This window comes from Ursus maritimus, unplaced genomic scaffold, assembly GCF_017311325.1.
Source record: "Ursus maritimus isolate PB19 unplaced genomic scaffold, ASM1731132v1 scaffold_3, whole genome shotgun sequence".
Classification (NCBI taxonomy): domain Eukaryota; kingdom Metazoa; phylum Chordata; class Mammalia; order Carnivora; family Ursidae; genus Ursus; species Ursus maritimus.
The window spans coordinates 27,136,380-27,152,869 of NW_024425563.1; the positions used below are offsets into that span (position 1 = coordinate 27,136,380).

The 16,490-nt window shown below is 37.2% G+C and overlaps 1 protein-coding gene across 1 annotated transcript in view; it reads left to right on the forward strand.

The window, feature by feature from the left end:
- The first annotated feature begins 11,911 nt into the window (after positions 1–11,911).
- IQUB (IQ motif and ubiquitin domain containing) overlaps positions 11,912–16,490 on the forward strand; it is a 45,065-nt gene continuing 40,486 nt past the window's right edge. Inside the window, exons 1-2 of the mRNA XM_008705900.2 lie at positions 11,912–12,338; positions 14,674–14,808. Coding sequence (XP_008704122.1) covers positions 11,912–12,338; positions 14,674–14,808 — 562 coding nt within the window. The remainder of the gene's footprint in view (positions 12,339–14,673; positions 14,809–16,490) is intronic.

Consider the following 16,490-nt stretch of genomic DNA (forward strand, 5'->3'; position numbering starts at 1 on the left):
TGAAAAAAAAAAAAAAACACAGGAAAGGTACCTAATTATTATTACTGTTTAGACAAATTTATAGATCACTAAAGTGAAGTAGTAAGATTAAAAGCCATCAAATTATAGTTGTACAGTTGAGGAAATTGATTTGGTATTTGAAAGAAAAATTTCTTTCTTGAAAGAAAAACATTTCTTGTAGTGATAGTTGGAAAAACTTTTCCGTTTGTCTTATTTAAAGAAGTTAGCTTTCTGTTCTTTAGCTTTTAGTTTTCTTGATCACCAAAGCACATCAGGATAGAGATAGAATATATGTAAAAGGAGAGACATCAAGAGTTCCTAAAGTTTATCTGACCTACAGATAGGCTTATACTCAGAACATCTTAGTCGTACATGGGTTGTAACTTCAAAGTGGAATCACTAGGTAGGTTTCACTAAGTTTGAGTGCAGTTGAGTATCAAACCCAAGATAAATGCTAATTCAAGGAAAGAAACATTTGGCATAAATTACTTTTCAGGTGTCCTCACTCTTTCACCCTAGACCCTATCTTTTCTTAATACTTAAATTTGGTATTTTTTATCTTCAAAGATAGTACTTTTTTTTTTTTAAAGATTTTATTTATTTATTCGACAGAGATAGAGACAAGCGAGAGAGGCAACACAAGCAGGGGGAGTGGGAGAGGAAGAAGCAGGCTCATAGCGGAGGAGCCTGATGTGGGGCTCGATCCCATAACGCCGGGATCACGCCCTGAGCCGAAGGCAGACGCTTAACCGCTGTGCCACCCAGGTGCCCCCAAAGATAGTACTTTTGTGTGTGTTTGTACACGTGTTTTTGTGTCTTTTGGTATCCCTGTGGCAAAGCAGAATCATTCGGAATTTTCAGAATGAGAAAACTGTATTTTTTTCTGATACATTTATCCCCTTAACAGAGCTGTAATTTGAATGGTAAATAAATATTAAATGAAGTGGATTGAGTTACTTTTCAGTAGTCAGAATGCAAGAGAAAGCTTCTGTGGGGGAAGTGGGAAAATCTTTAGAGGGAGTCGGAAGTCCAGGGGTCTCATCCCATGGTTCAAGTGCCATCAAGAACTCAAGTGGAGGCAAGGTGTCAGCCTCTCAGACTGACCTATTTCCATCTTTGTAAAAAAAGTAGAACTTACAATTTATAACTTCCTTTTCAGTTCTAAATATTTGCTTTAAATATATATATAAAATCTTTAATATATATATATATATATATGTATGTTTATAGATGTAAAAAAAATACATGATCCTAAGGCATATTTGAATAGATAACTTCAAGCAAATTTCCTAACCAACCATTTTTTTCAGGTCCTTTGAGCACATGAAAACAGAAAGATGGCTTGATGTGTCTATCAGAGTTTTTAGCTTCACCTCCTCCGATTCTTGGGTGTCATATATTTCACCAACAGGACTCTTGTAACTTAATAAAAAGGGGACCATATTGATGTTTACATTAGAAATGCTAGTGGTAGAATAGTAGTAGTATAGTAATAATATAATAATAGCTAATATTTGTTAATGTTTGCCTGATACTATTCTAACTACTTGACTAATTTCACTCTTAAATCTGCACTACAACTCTTAAAAGTCTGATCGTGCAAATGATCTCCATTTCTCCAGATAAGGAAACCGGAATTCAGTGTGAGTAGTGCTCTCCTGCAGTTGTAGATCACTGTAGGCAACATGGGCACCTTGGAAAAACAGGCAAAGAGCTGGTGTAATAATAACCAAGGTTGCATAGCTAGTAAGATGTGGAGCTAAATTTTGAACCTGGACAGTCTTGCTCCAGAACTCATGTTCCTAGCCATTATATTATTTTTTATGAATACTCTTGGGTTGGTGTCACTCCTGCCTGTACCATGTGGACTGTACCAAAAGAACCTATTTCCTGCTTTCTTGATTTGTTATGTCAAAATGACTGTAAAGAACAAATAGGAACAGAGGTAGTAAACTGGATTTCATTTTGTGTAAAAATCTTCGTATGGATTATAGGTAGATAATGTAAATGGGGTGGGTATTTAAAAGGCATTGCTGTGTATTTAAAAGGCATCCATATTTTTACATTTTTTAACTGCCATTCCAACTGCCCATACAACCTTACACCTGATGGTTTTTACTCCTTCAGATGTTTTCTGGTTACTTCCTATAACTTCCAGATTAGGCTTTCCTGATCACTTTACAAATGATTCTTCCATTTAAAGATCTTCAATGTTGCTGAGTGGCTTCTAGACTAATTTGAGTAATTTTCACAATGGCCCATTTCAATTCCTCCTAGGCTTCTCATGTTTCATTCAGATTAATCATACACCAGACACTTCAAAAGAGAAAGAAGCTAATCAGTTTGAGCTTTGCAAACAAGAACATGGCAGCAACGTCGATGCTCCCTTTCTTCTATCTGTGAACTGAGTGCAGAATGTTCAAAATTTATCCCATTCTTTCCTTTGGGATGGAAGTGATTTGTATCTAGGTTGATCATATAATTTTTATTTCAACCTGTATTGATTTTGAGAGGAAAAGGAAGTATTAATTTCATAAGGATAACAGCTATAAACTATGACTGTCATGGGCAAACAGGGTATGTGGCACCCACTGGAGTAAGGCTCAGCGTTGAGGGCTGCCATTGTTTCTACACCAGAAGTTAGAGAAGTAGTCTTATCTAAGTAGAAGGGATATGATGTCGGCAGTGGCAGCCATTGTGAGCCACCAAGCCTCGGGTTTCATTGTGTCCCTTCATTCTCCATTACTCTACTCTCTGCCCCTCCTTCCCTCCCCTCCCCCAGATTCTCCTCAGAATTGGGGAATGGAAGAAAAGGAGCTTATCTTTGTCATTTCCTTTTCTAATCTTAAAGTGCAGTTAGAGAAGTGAAGCTAATTGAGCTTTTTCCTGCTATTGTTATAATGAAGACTATTCTTAAAGATTTTATTTATTTATTTACTTGACAGATCACAAGTAGCAGAGGGAGAGGCAGAGGGAGAAACAGGCTTACCATTGAGCAGAGAGCTCTATGCGGGGCTCCATCCCAGGACCCAGGGATCATGACTGGAGCCAAAGGCAGACGCCCAACGGACTGAGCCACCCAGGTGTCCCTGCAAAGCAGATTTATTTTTAAGCACAACAGTGAGAATCAGGATACTAGATAAAAGTGAGAGCAGTCTTTCATAGCTGACTGGGACCTACTACAATGGGGAGGCTTGCTGTGTTGCCTTCAGAAGTTAAGTCTTCACCTGATGCTTTAGCAGGCTTTTCAAACAGATTCCCTTTGGGCCACTTGTTACAATTCCTTCTGACTGCCAAGATGGTATTCCAGATAGTCTGTGTTCTTCTGCTTATCCAGGAACTCTCCCAGGAAGTCTAAGAGATCAGTTTCACTGTTCTCAGAAGCCAAAATCTTCAGGTCTTGCAGGACCTTTCTTCACATGTGCTCCAACTACAGAGCAGACTTTAGAGTTTGTATGCCACTTCCCTGTTATCTACATCAGGCCTCAATTACTGGAAGACAGATTCTACACCCTCATGTATTCTGTCAAAGGGAGGAAATCAATGTTCTAAGACAACTCCCTTATCTTGGATAATACCAGCTTTTTCTTTTTCCTCCCAGGCTCCATGGTTGTATAAACAAATAGAAGTTAAACCAATGCAAGTGTGTAGGATAAAGTAGCAAATCGAGGAACATACTATGAATATTTTCCATCTGAGGGTAGAATTTCCTTTAAAACTCAGTACTTAATGGGATTGCAGCCTATGCTACAGTAATAGTAATACCAAGGTTTTGAGGAAAAAAGTAAATGACAAGATAGAAGTTTGGCTTACAGGGGGATGAAGAGGTTTATTTTTAATAGAATTCATAAGAAATCAAAATGGGAATGTGATATGTGATTTGAATTATTGATGGGGACTGGAGAAATTTATTTAAAAGTATTTAGAGGGAAAAAGCTAAAACTCTAGTTAGTGAAGGAAAGTAGTGAGAAAAATAGTGAATTAGAATAATTCACTAAATCCTGGGGCGCCTGGGTGGCATAATCGTTGAGCGTCTGCCTTTGACTCAGGGCGTGATCCCGGCGTTATGGGATCGAGCCCTGCATTGGGCTCCTCCGCTATGAGCCTGCTTCTTCCTCTCCCACTCCCCCTGCTGTGTGCCCTCTCTCGCTGGCTGTCTCTCTGTCACATAAATAAATAAAAAAATAAAATCTTAAAAAAAAATAATTCACTAAATCCTAATGTCTTAACACAACAGAAGTTTGTTTCTTATTCATAGTACATGTCTAATGAGGGTTGACGGTTCTCAAAAGAGTCACAAAAGGGATCTGGGTTGAGGATGATGCCATTTCAACACATGCTTCCAGAACCATAGGGCAGGGGAAAGGGAACAATACCAATCACACAGAGAAACAAAAAAAAAAATATTTTTGAATATGCTATAAAACCATAAATTTAGCTTGCCATTCATTGCTGATAATGAGTTTTCAAAGTGATTTTTAAATTAGTAGCTAATTTTTTGTAGTGTGTGTAAATGGAATTTATGGTGGATTAGCTTCTTTCTGTATGTGACTAAATGAAAAGCATTGCGGAGGTTCTTTTTTGGGATTTCTCATAATTTTCTAATATTATGTGGGTTTTTTTTCAGGTGAACAATTTAGGCATTTCTAAAGATAAACATTACTGTTTTATGACAGAGTATTTCATTTTACTCTCTTTTTCTATAACCAGGCAAAACCCAAGTTGTTTGATAACTCATTTGGAAGCAAAATCTGACCTGAATTGACATAAAGCTGTTTGTGGTCTTTATCTCACTTTAATATGAATATGAATATATTTTTGCCACAGAATTCTTAAGGTATTTGATTCTGGACTACTTCCCCAGACCTACTCACAGTGTTACAGAATATACAGTATATGCCCATATTACCTTTCAAAAATCTGAAAAATCTAAATTAATTCAAACACATCTGTTTAAGCTTTCAGCTTAAATCTGTTTAATCCAAAAGCATAAAATCCTTGTCAGGATTAAATTATAAATACATATGAAGTGCTTAGTAACAAACAATACTTAATATTGGCTATTATTATGAAGCCACATGATAGTTATCACTACATTTGCAATAGGAACATAATTGATCTTTTCCCCCAATAACACGTGCTTCTTTAAAAACCTTCTTAAATCATTTGGCATGATCCAAATTTAATCCAAAAGCATAATTTTCAGGTTTTCTAAATTTCTTTAATATTTTCTCTAATTCATTTATATCAAAATACATTTTAACTTGGAGTAACATTGGGAAATATTTTGAGATGCTATATTTCATAAAGCCACTAGGTGGCATCCTTGTAGAAATAAAAGCACATTAAAAGAAATATTTATTGTATAAATACTGAGATTAAATAAAGGTAGATGTTTCATGAGAAATAAAGAGAAGTCATTTTGGGGAATAAATCCTGAGAAAATGCATGAGTTTATTGTGAAAAATAAAATATAAAATGAAATTTAAAAATTATGTTTACACTTTCAGAATTGAGAGTCTTTTTCCTGTTGGTTATTTTCAGTTTGCATTCACATTTATTTTGTATAACCAAACAATTATATATTTGTGGTATATATATGTGTGTGCGTTTATATATATGTGTGTGTGATTTTGATATGTAGTAACCATTTCCACCTGCAGACACTACTTCAGAAGCCTACCAATTAAGTTAGGCTCATATTGTAAGATTGAGTTGTGTAAGATCATCTCCACAGCCAACTACAAATAAAATATGATCATATAGTGACTATCAAGTCACATTTCACACTGTAAAGTACTTAAAGTTCTCTACCACCAGGTTTTCTTCCCTCCATCTCCTGCCTCTGTGCTTAAACCCAGTGTTTTCATAATGTCCCTAACATTGAGGACAGCAAATGATACATCCAAAGAGGAGACCCAGAAAGGTGAATGTTTAAAAGCAATGGAATTCTCATTACTAATAAAATTTAAGATACATTATGATTTACCTGGTTTCATTTACCCATGAAGGACTAACCCTCGTAGTAACATGAATGCTTCCCTCTCTTTTCTCTGTTCTTTATGCATGGTGGATTCATAAATGATTTAAACTCATCTGCTTTTATTTAAAACTATTATTAAAGCCTGTTATATTTGAGAATGTAATGCATATTTTATATTGTTCTGGTGAGAAATAAAATGGGATAAAGACATTGGGAAAAATTGAATTGGACATTAGAAAGTTATTGGAGAGATGAGAATGCAGTTTCAGCAGAATGCTATAAAGGAATGAAGGCACTGAACATTAAGGAAGAATGGACTTGTACTATAGACAACAAAAATTTTAATTTAATCACTTAATCTTACATGCTTTCTAAATATCAAAGGGTGTTAAAAACAAAAGCATAAAATTGTGGTTTAAATTCGAGGCTCTGGGGGCGCCTGGGTGGCACAGCGCTTGGGCGTCTGCCTTCAGCTCAGGGCGTGATTCCGGCGTTATGGGATCGAGCCCCACATCAGGCTCCTCCGCTATGAGCCTGCTTCTTCCTCTCCCACTCCCCCTGCTTGTGTTGCTTCTCTCGCTTGTCTCTATCTCTGTCGAATAAATAAACAAAATCTTTAAAAAATAAAAATAAAAAAATAATAAAAATAAAATTGAGGCTCTGGAATTAGGCTGCTTGGATTTAATCCTGGCTCTCCCACTAAACCTCTCTGAACCTTAGTTTCCTCATTGGTAAAATGAGGCTAATCACAGTACGTCAATAAAATCCTTGTCAGGATTAAATTAGAAATACATGTGAAGTGCTTAGTAACAATACTTAATATTGGCTATTATTATGAAGCCACATGATAGTTATCACTACATTTGCAATAGGAACATAATTGATCTTTTTCCCCAATAACACGTGCTTCTTTAAAAACCTTCTTAAATAATTTAGTGATAGAAAAACTCCATTATAATTCCGTGATGAACAAAAGTATTGCTTCTCCTGACTTAAAAGAGGGAATAGCTCCTGTCTCCCTTTTTTCTTTGGAAGCTAAGAGCCAAATTCTAATTTTAGTAAATGTAAGTAGACACCCACTGTGTACAACTGTGTCCTGTCAAGGTCTTCACTCTCACTTTTTATTTACATTTTCGCCAATCCCATTTTTTATACCTATAAACCAAATTGCTGTCAGCGTTTGGTTCGAAGAGCTCTGTCCTTTGACAAGTGTAAGAGGGAGTTTGGAAAGTAGCGTCCCACTCTGGGATCTAGGTAACCTGAACGAAACAGCCCTCCCCGCCACCTTCCTCCTCCAGCTCCTCGCGTTGCCTCACTGCTCCTCCCGCCGCAAGCCCCTTGGCCCCGCCCCTCCCCTTCCCGGCGTTTCTTCCCAGAGCGAGCACCGCCTCTTCTCGCGGGACCGGAGCCCGGCGGGAGGAGGTGGTGGCAGGGCCGTTGCTAGGATATGGCGGGCAACAGAGAATACGGCGGGCACGGGCGCTGCTTCTTCGGAGCGCTTCTTGAGAAACCTCTGCGACCCGAGTAGCTGCGTTTCTCAGTCAGGTAGGAGGACAGGTTTGGGCTGCCCTCTCCTGGCCCCACCCTCACACCGGCTTTGAACCGGTGACTAGGCGCTGGACTCCCAGAACTTTGTGCGGGGCACTGGCCCCGCCTGGGCTCTGGAGACTGCGTGGCCGCTGGAGAATGTTCCACCCCTACTTCAAAAATCGTGCAAAGCATCCCATTTTTCTTGGTTCCTTTTCAGGCTCTGTATCTCACGTTTGGGGTTCGGAAGCAGAAGCATCAAGGTGGGAGGTGTACCTCATCTCACACCCGGAGTGCTTATCACAGTGATAGTAAAACAAGACGTGTGTGTAATCCAGATCTGGCATTAGAGGACGTGCAGGCATCCATGGTGACATTTCTAGTCTCCTCCTTGGCACTCTCCTCTCCTCCCATGGGCTTTGCCGTGCCTCCTAAAAAACTTAAAAATTCCACAGGTTTATTTGGTAGAAGGCAAAACTGGATCCCTGCCTTACTAGTTACACTAACATTCTAGATACATCAGTGAAATCATGCATTGTCGGTGAAAGAGGTACATTTTCGTATGCAGTCATAATAGGGACTGCTTTTTGCTTTTTGAACAATTTTTTAAGATTAAAACATTTACAGTTGAATAGGTAAACGTAAAAATGATAGAAAGTCCAAACAGTAAAAAGAATGAACAGTGAAAATCTATTTTACACCCATGTCCTCCCCTCCACCCTTTATCTTCCACAGTTATTCTATCCCCATACAAATATGTAGTTGTGCCTGTAACATGGTAGGTACTGGCATGTCTTTTTGTTGGAGGCAGTCATGGAGGAGATGTGACTTCTGGTTGACCAGTGAACTGAACTGGGGCAATCACAGGCTCCTCCCCTGTCCTTGGAATGGACCTCCCACCCAAGGTCCCCCCCTCCTAGGGGCTGCTTCAAGGACCCAGTCTTGAGAGAGTACTGTGTTATTGAGACCATCTGGACTGGATTCTTGGCTGAACCCAGTAAAGGCCTCTCTATATAAACTCTTAAAGATTCTGGCTGGTGGGTCCAGAGATCTACTGTCTTGCAGCTGCCAAAGGTAAGCCTTGTGTGTAAGTCCGCTCGCTTATTAAACTTGCCAACTATCAATCTGGAGTGCTGCCTCTTTCTTTGATTTCTCCTTGTAGTCTGTGTTTGGGGCTCAGTATTGGATCCCCCCTCCCCCAGAACTCTAGAGGTTGTGAACTATCAGCTTTGCTTTTTCACTTAATTCAATCATAAAGTATGCAGCTTTTAGAATTGGCCTAGCATAATTCATTTGAGATTCACCCATGTTGTATCACTAGTTTATTCCTTTTTATTGTTGAGTAGTAGTCCATTTTGTGAATGTCTCATACTATGTGGATCCATGCCTCAACTGAGGAACATTTGTGTTGTTTCCAGTGTTCGGTGATTAAGAATAAAGGCTTTATAAACTTTTGTGTGCAAATTTGGTATGAATGTAGTTTTTCATTCTATCTGGGTAGAGAACACAGATTGCTGGGTCATATGATATGTGTATATTTAATTTTATAAGAAAACTGACAATTATTTCAAATGCTGTACCAATTTTCATTTCCACCATCAAGCTATGAGTTCCACTTGTTTTCATACTCACCAGCGCTTGATATTGTTGGGCTAAAAATATATATATTTGAAGTTGCATTTCTTTCATAACTAATGATACTGAGAATCTTTTCATGTGCTTGTTCTCAGGGCCAGGGCTAGACTGAGGCAATTGAGGCAATCAGGCCCCAAGTTTGAGGAGGCATTTATCTTCAGGTGCACCTGCAAGTGTGGTGCAGTGCAGGTGCAACATCACACTTGTGTCACTCTGGTCCTGGCCCCGCTTCTTTGCCTTCTATATATACTCCTTGTTGCCTTGCCTGTTTAACTATTTTACTCATTTTTAAACTGTTACTCTTTTCTTACTGAGTTTTGAGAGTTCTCTGTATATTCTGGTTACAAGTCCTTGATCAGATATAAGCTTTGCAAAAAAGTGTCTCCCAGGGTATGGTTTATCTTTTTATTCTTCTAGTTGTTTTCTGAAGAGCAGACATTCTTGATTTTGTTGCTGTTTTAGATGATATCTTGCCCATTTTGCAGGGAGGATAACCCCCCAGATAGAAATAAAAGCATCACCTCGGCCTCTCCAAAGGGATGGAATGAGTATGTTGCTAGGAGTCAGGGCTTCTTTATGATACTTTCTCTAATCAGGCCATTAAGCCCTGTTACAGGAGAAAATAACCTAAATGAAAATTATTTATGGGTGAGAGCCTAAGGAGGTTTCTTGAACTTTTTAAAAATCGAGTTTTTATTCAGTTTTTTTCTCATTTCACTTTTTTCTTTATTATTTTGGAAGTGTAAAACTTTATTTCAGTTTTTTTATTGGTTGTACTTGAAATTCAGCTATACCTATTTACTTTAACAAAGTCTAGGGTTAAGAATATCATATCCCTCAATTTTGTAAAGAGTGTAAGAATTTGAGAACAGTTCCCTTTCATCTTTTTCTTCCCAATTACATATTCTTATTGTCTATTATTTCAATTTTCTACTATTATTTTGTGTTGACAGTATTTGTTTGTGTTTATCCATATGTTTATAATTTATATATTCACCTTTCCTTTTGCACTTCGGACTTCTGTTGAGCCCATTTTCCTCTTCCTTCAAGTGTATCCTCTAGAACTTTCTTTAGAGCATGTATCTTGGTGATAACTTATTTGTAAATATTTCTATTTTCTTTCTTGAAAGAATTTTGCTAGGTGCACAATTCTAGGTTTATAGTTATCTTCTTTTAATTAGTCCATTGTTACCTTGGCTTCTGTATTCCTGATAAGAAATCTGCCGTGATTTTACTTTTCTTTCCTTTGTATTAATGTTAGCAAATTAATGTCATTCAAAGCGGATGATATGTCCTCTATCACTATGTGCTTTCCAGACCTCTTTGTTATTCTGTAATGTAATTACAGTGTATATGGCTTTGAATTATTTTTACTTATCCCATTGGGCGTATATTTATGTTACGCCTCTTGGATCTTTGGATCCATATTTTTCATCAGTTTTGTAAAATTCTCAGCCATCACCTTTAAAAATATTTTCTCTCTTCTATCTTTTTGTTTTCTCTGGGATTTCAGTTTGGCATATATTAGATCAGGGGCTGACAGACTTTTTCTGGAAAGAGCTTCTCAGGGCACATATAGTCTCTGTTGCATATTCTTTGTTATTTTTTATTTTAAAGGTACAAAACCATTCTCAGCTCACAGTGAGATATACTTAGCAGTAAAATATGCTAGACTTTTTCTCTTCTGCATGGCCCTTAGTCTGTCATACTTTTCATATCCTTATCTCTCTGTAGCATTCTATATAATTTTATTTATCTTCTAGTTTACTAACTCTTCAACTCTAATGCTATATTCATTGAATTCAACAAATATATATTTTTATTCCAGATATTCCATATTTTTGGAAATTTGTCATCTAGTAGCTAGAGAACTTCACTAAGGTTATTATTTTTTTTCCTCTATAAGGATTTGTGCTTAATTCATTAGCCCCAAATACAGCTTTCCCACCTCACTACTGTTCTAAATTTTAATCTGCCCCTGCTGTTGACACAGAAATGTGCCTCAAGCCCACTTCTATCCTCCCATCCTGGCTACCAGCTTCTATAGGTAGACTCCATGCTATACCAGCTCCTGAGTGCTATGATCCAGCTCCTGCCCCAGAAGCCTTGCTGTTGGCTGCCCTAGCCCACTCTGGCCCAAAATTCTGGATGCTGTCATACTGTCTCCCAAGCCAAAGCTCTTGGTTGCTGTACCTCAGGCCCTAGTCAGCTCCAGCATCAACCCACATATGTTTGTTGATGTGTTTATTTTGGGGAACAAAGGTCATTGGAGACTTGCTACAGTTTGTGAGAAGAAAATTACTATAGGGAGTGATACTATCCAGGGTATGGTTGCTCTGGCACTGGCAGATTCCTTGGAGCTTCTAGTCAGTTATAATCTCAGAAGCATAAATCCTGTGTTAGTTTGTATTCAGAAAAAAAAGCTATTCAAATAAGCCCTTTCACAAGGCATTGTTGATTGAGTAAGGAAGAGGTGACAATATATTTTAAAATATTTTTCAGTATATTCTTGACAGTATATTTTTCTCAAGTTGATTGTGTTTTGAGGTTCTCTTTTGGTATGATTTTTACTTGCTGTGGTGTTTTTATTAAAAATTCACCAATGCTTTTACCTGATGCCATTACTAAAATAATCAGTATTTAAAAAAAATAATGAGCAACATTGCAGTATGTTATGAACATTGCTGTATACCACCAATGAATTTGATATTTGATGTAGAAAGTTTTATGTATAGTAAATGTAGTTATTTTTCTTGGTTCAGGAAAATGTCTGACCAGGAAGAAGAATTTGATACTCAGAATGTTGTTAAAGCATCAGAAGAAAATGAAGATGCTTTTGAGATTATCAGTATTCCAGTTCCCTCAGAAGAGTTTTCAGAGCCAGATCAAACAGAAGATAATGAATCTGAAGTTGAACCATCCAGTGAGGACTATACCACACATGTTAAGGAAAGTTACCAGAGCTTACCAAACGTGGAACCAGAAGATGAAGAACATCTCATGGAAGAAGCTTTGTTGCCCAAACAAGCTTCATATTCTCCAAGAAACTCTACAGAGCACGATCTAACTAAATATGAGAATGCAGTGCAGCCTGCCGAACGGTATTCCAATGCTGGATCACTGGCATTTCTGGATAAGATAAAGGCTATAAAGGAATCTCTGAAAGCATCAGTGAAAGATCCTTTAGCAACAGGTACTACCTAAGGAAGATAGGGATTTCCTTTTCTCATTTTGAAGAATGGTTGCTTTTTCAAATTTGTTTTGCTTGAAGTTCAAATTTGTTTTGCTTGAAGTTCAATTAGCCAACATATAGTACATCATTAATTTTTGATGTAGTGTTCCACAATTCATTAGTTGTGTATAACACTCAGTACTCATCATGTCACATGCCCTTCTTAATACCCATCACCCCGTTACCCAATCCCTCCACCCCTTTCCCTTCTGCAACCCTTAGTTTGTTTCCTAGAGTCCAGAGTCTCTCATGGTTTGTCTCCCTCTCTGATTTCTTCCTATTTGGTTTTCCCTCTCTTCCCCTGTGGTCCTCTGCATTCCGTATATACCACATATGAGTGAAACCATATGATAATTTTCTCTGCTTGACTTATTTCACTTAGCATAATATCCTCCAGTTCCATCCATGTCGATGCAGATGGTAGGTATTCATCCTTTCTGATGGCCAAGTAATATTCCATTGTATATATGAACCACATCTTCTTTATCCATTCATCTGTTGAAGGATATCTTGGCTTCTTCCACAGTTTGGCTATTGTGGACATTGCTGCTATGAACATTGGGGTGCAGGTGCCCCTTCTTTTCACTACATCCATGTCTTTGGAGTAAATATCCAGTAGTGCAATTGCTGGGTCATAGGATGGCTCTATTTTTAACATCTTGAGGAACCTCCATACGGTTTTCCAGAGTGGCTGTACCAGCTTGCATTCCCACCAACAGTGTAAGAGGGTTCCCCTTGGTATCCAAGATCTATAAAGAACTTATCAAACTCAACACCCAAAAAACAAATAATCCAGTCAAGAAGACATGTTGTTTGTTTGTTTTTTAAAGTAATCTCTACGCCCAATGTGGGGCCCGAACTTGCAACCCTGAGAGCAAGAGTCGCATGTTCTACTGACTGAACCAGCCAGGCACCCCCTGGGCTCCATTTTTTTATATTTCTGTGATTGTCTGATATTGTAGTTTATAACAAGTACATGATGATTAGAATAAAGTTGTCTTGGTCCTGTACTTTCTGGGGCCCACAGATTCCTTCGCACACCTCTCCTTCCCAAAGCCTAGGAAGTCACTGCTATGAAAATGTTAAAATATATTAACCATGGAATTTTGAATCTATAATGCAACTAAAATAGCTTTCTGATAATTTAACATCTATGAGAGTGTTTGTTGACAGCTGTGAAAATAAGTTTTAACAATCTCAAAGAATCTCAGCATTAACAATGCCCAGTTAAATTTTATTCTGGGATTATTGGTAAATGTCTCATTTAGCGTTATGAAAATTGTCATGTGTCAGGAATCTAGAAATATACAAAACTTCTTTGGCCTATGATGTACACTCTGCCCTCCATCTTACTTTTTACTCACTTTGTACATCTTCTCCATTAAAATTTAAAATCTGTAGATGTAAAAGAAGAAACTTTATGCCACTATAATGAGCTTTTAAAAAGTTTTTCTTTATTATCAACATGTAAGTATCTTGTTTTCCTATTTTATAGAATGGGTAGTGAGCCACATAATGTCTATTTTTGTGAAAAGTAGATTTATATATAGTTATTCTAGATATTTGTTATGAACAGTGATTTTTCTGTTTTACATTTTGACAACTATAAACATAAATCAATTATGAGAAGAAGAATGGATTTAGATATATTTTTCTTTGAAAATTTCTCTATTGGATTTTCTTAACTTCGTGCCTATGCGCTGATTTACTGAGGCATGCTATCAGTATGGGATCAAAGCATGCACATGCACATCATAGTTTGAGGGACACCCTCTAGGCTCAAGGTCTCCCATTCCAATATGTACACAAAATGCTTGATTTTCTGAAATGTTCCTGTATTTATATCTGAGTAATATAATACCAGATACCAATACCAGATTAGTACCAATTAATACCAATGTAATACCAAATACTGGGACTCTTTAAAAGCAGTTTTGTTTTATTTCCTATTTCTTGTGGTATTCTGAGCAAAGAGGTAATCCTGAAGGTGCACTGATCCTCATAGCAGAGAATGGAAAAAAAGATCAGAACTTGAAGCTGGGATTGGGGGAACAGGTACTGACCACTGATGCTAATTCTTGAGATTCTGGATAATGCAAAACAAAATCTGAATGTCACTTCTCATAGAAATTAAAAAGTAACTCTTACCATGGAAGTGCAGTGGGGGAACATGGCAGAGGCAGTCTGCATTCTATGTGACTAAAAATTGCTACATCATTCTCTATCTGCTTATGAACTGTAGGCTGCTGACCCTTGCTTTTGACTATGATTCTTTCTTTTCTCTTTTTATCTACAGTAAAAGTTGTACTTTTTCCTGTGGGCCAGGAAATTATAATGCCTTTTAAAATAGACACCATTGTAAAATACCTCAAGGATCATTTTTCATACCTACTAAAGATCCCATCTAATATATTGCAGATAAGATATTCAGGTAAGCTTGGAAGCTAGTAAAACTTACCAAGATTCTTTAGTTTTATCATGTAAATAATCAAGATCTTTGATTTATTGAATGAAATATATTGATATCTATTGTTTGCACATTATATTGTGATTATGCATTCATTCAACACATTTTTATTGAGGACATACTTGTTCTAAATACTTACCTAAGAACTGAAGATGTAAAGAAACATGAAACAAAATCTTTATTCTCAAATTGTTTACAGACTAGTCAGAAAGAAAATGTATGCAATAGTTACCACATAATGTGTAAATGTTTTAGTGGAGATATGCACAAAAAGCTGTGAGGACAGAGAGGAAGGAAACTGGGAGAGTCTAGAAAGCTTCATTTAATAAAAGTGATAATATTTGTGCTAAGTCCCAAATCTGGGACTCTGGGGGAAGTTGTAAGAAGTTTAGAGTGGCTAGAAGTAGATTCTGTGTGGGGAGTGGGAGATAATGAGGTTGAGAGAAGTTGATGAGGAGTGAGTGTGTATAGAATAAAAAGAGGACTAAACATGGTTTATACACTAAGGTCAATTCACATTCCCGTGGTGTTCAAGTTAATTTATATTTTGTGGACAGTATTGAACAGCCCACTTTATAGAAGCGTCACGTCATGAGAGGACATAGTCTTTGTAATTGTAATAGAGTGAGTGAGAGCAGCATAGCTAAATAAATGTTTTGTGGAATATGTCTGCACAGATGCTAATATTTCAGTTTTGAAGTTTTGGTATTAACTTATAAAGATGCCACAGAAAAAAAGTTTCCAGGGAAATATAATCATTTTTTTTTTGTGGGAAAATCCTAACACTAAAAAGGAGTAAGCCATACCTATTAAGTGCCTCCTCGTCAAATCAGAGAGAACAATCAGTTCAATTTCAAAATTATTTTTAGAAAACTGTCATAATGAATGTGCTGTAATACAAAGATGCTGATGTATTCAAACAACTGGTTATTAAAGCTTGAGTAGGGAAACTGCTAAAATTTAAATAGTTATTAGTAATAACAATCATGACAATTAATTTATTGAGATGTACTGTGTGCTAGTCCATCTACAAAATGTTTTGCCTACATTATTATCATTCAGTCCACACAACAACCCTTTGAGGTAGTATTATTATTAACTTTTTTTGAAGGAAGGAAACTAAAGCTTGGGAAACTCATACAAATTCATACAGCTAATGAGTGGTAGAATCTGAACTTAAAATATAGGTATGACTCCAAAAGGGAATTTGAAACTGCTTGCTTGGCATTAACTATAAGATGAAGTTCAAAATTGGAGAAGAGAGCACTTTGAGACTGGAGTAGCTAGCCAGTGGTACCTGAGACTCTTGTACTTCATGACCTTTCTTTATGTGTAGGTACCAGTCATCACCACTGGGTAACAGGCTTATGTTAGCCATGATAATGAAAGAACTTGATTCTATGTGAACTGCTCTCTAACATAGGTGCTTTTTTCTAGTACTAGAATTGGAGCTCAAATTTGGTGGAACGAAGCCTCCTATACAAACTAGAGGAATGAAGAGAGCTCTGGGAATCTATTTTAGTTTCCTATGGCTGTTGTAACAATTAACCATAAGCTTAGTAACTTAACACGATTTCTCTTACAGTCCTGGATGCCAGAAATTGTAGATCAGTTTCACTCAGATGAAACCAACATGTGGGCAGGGC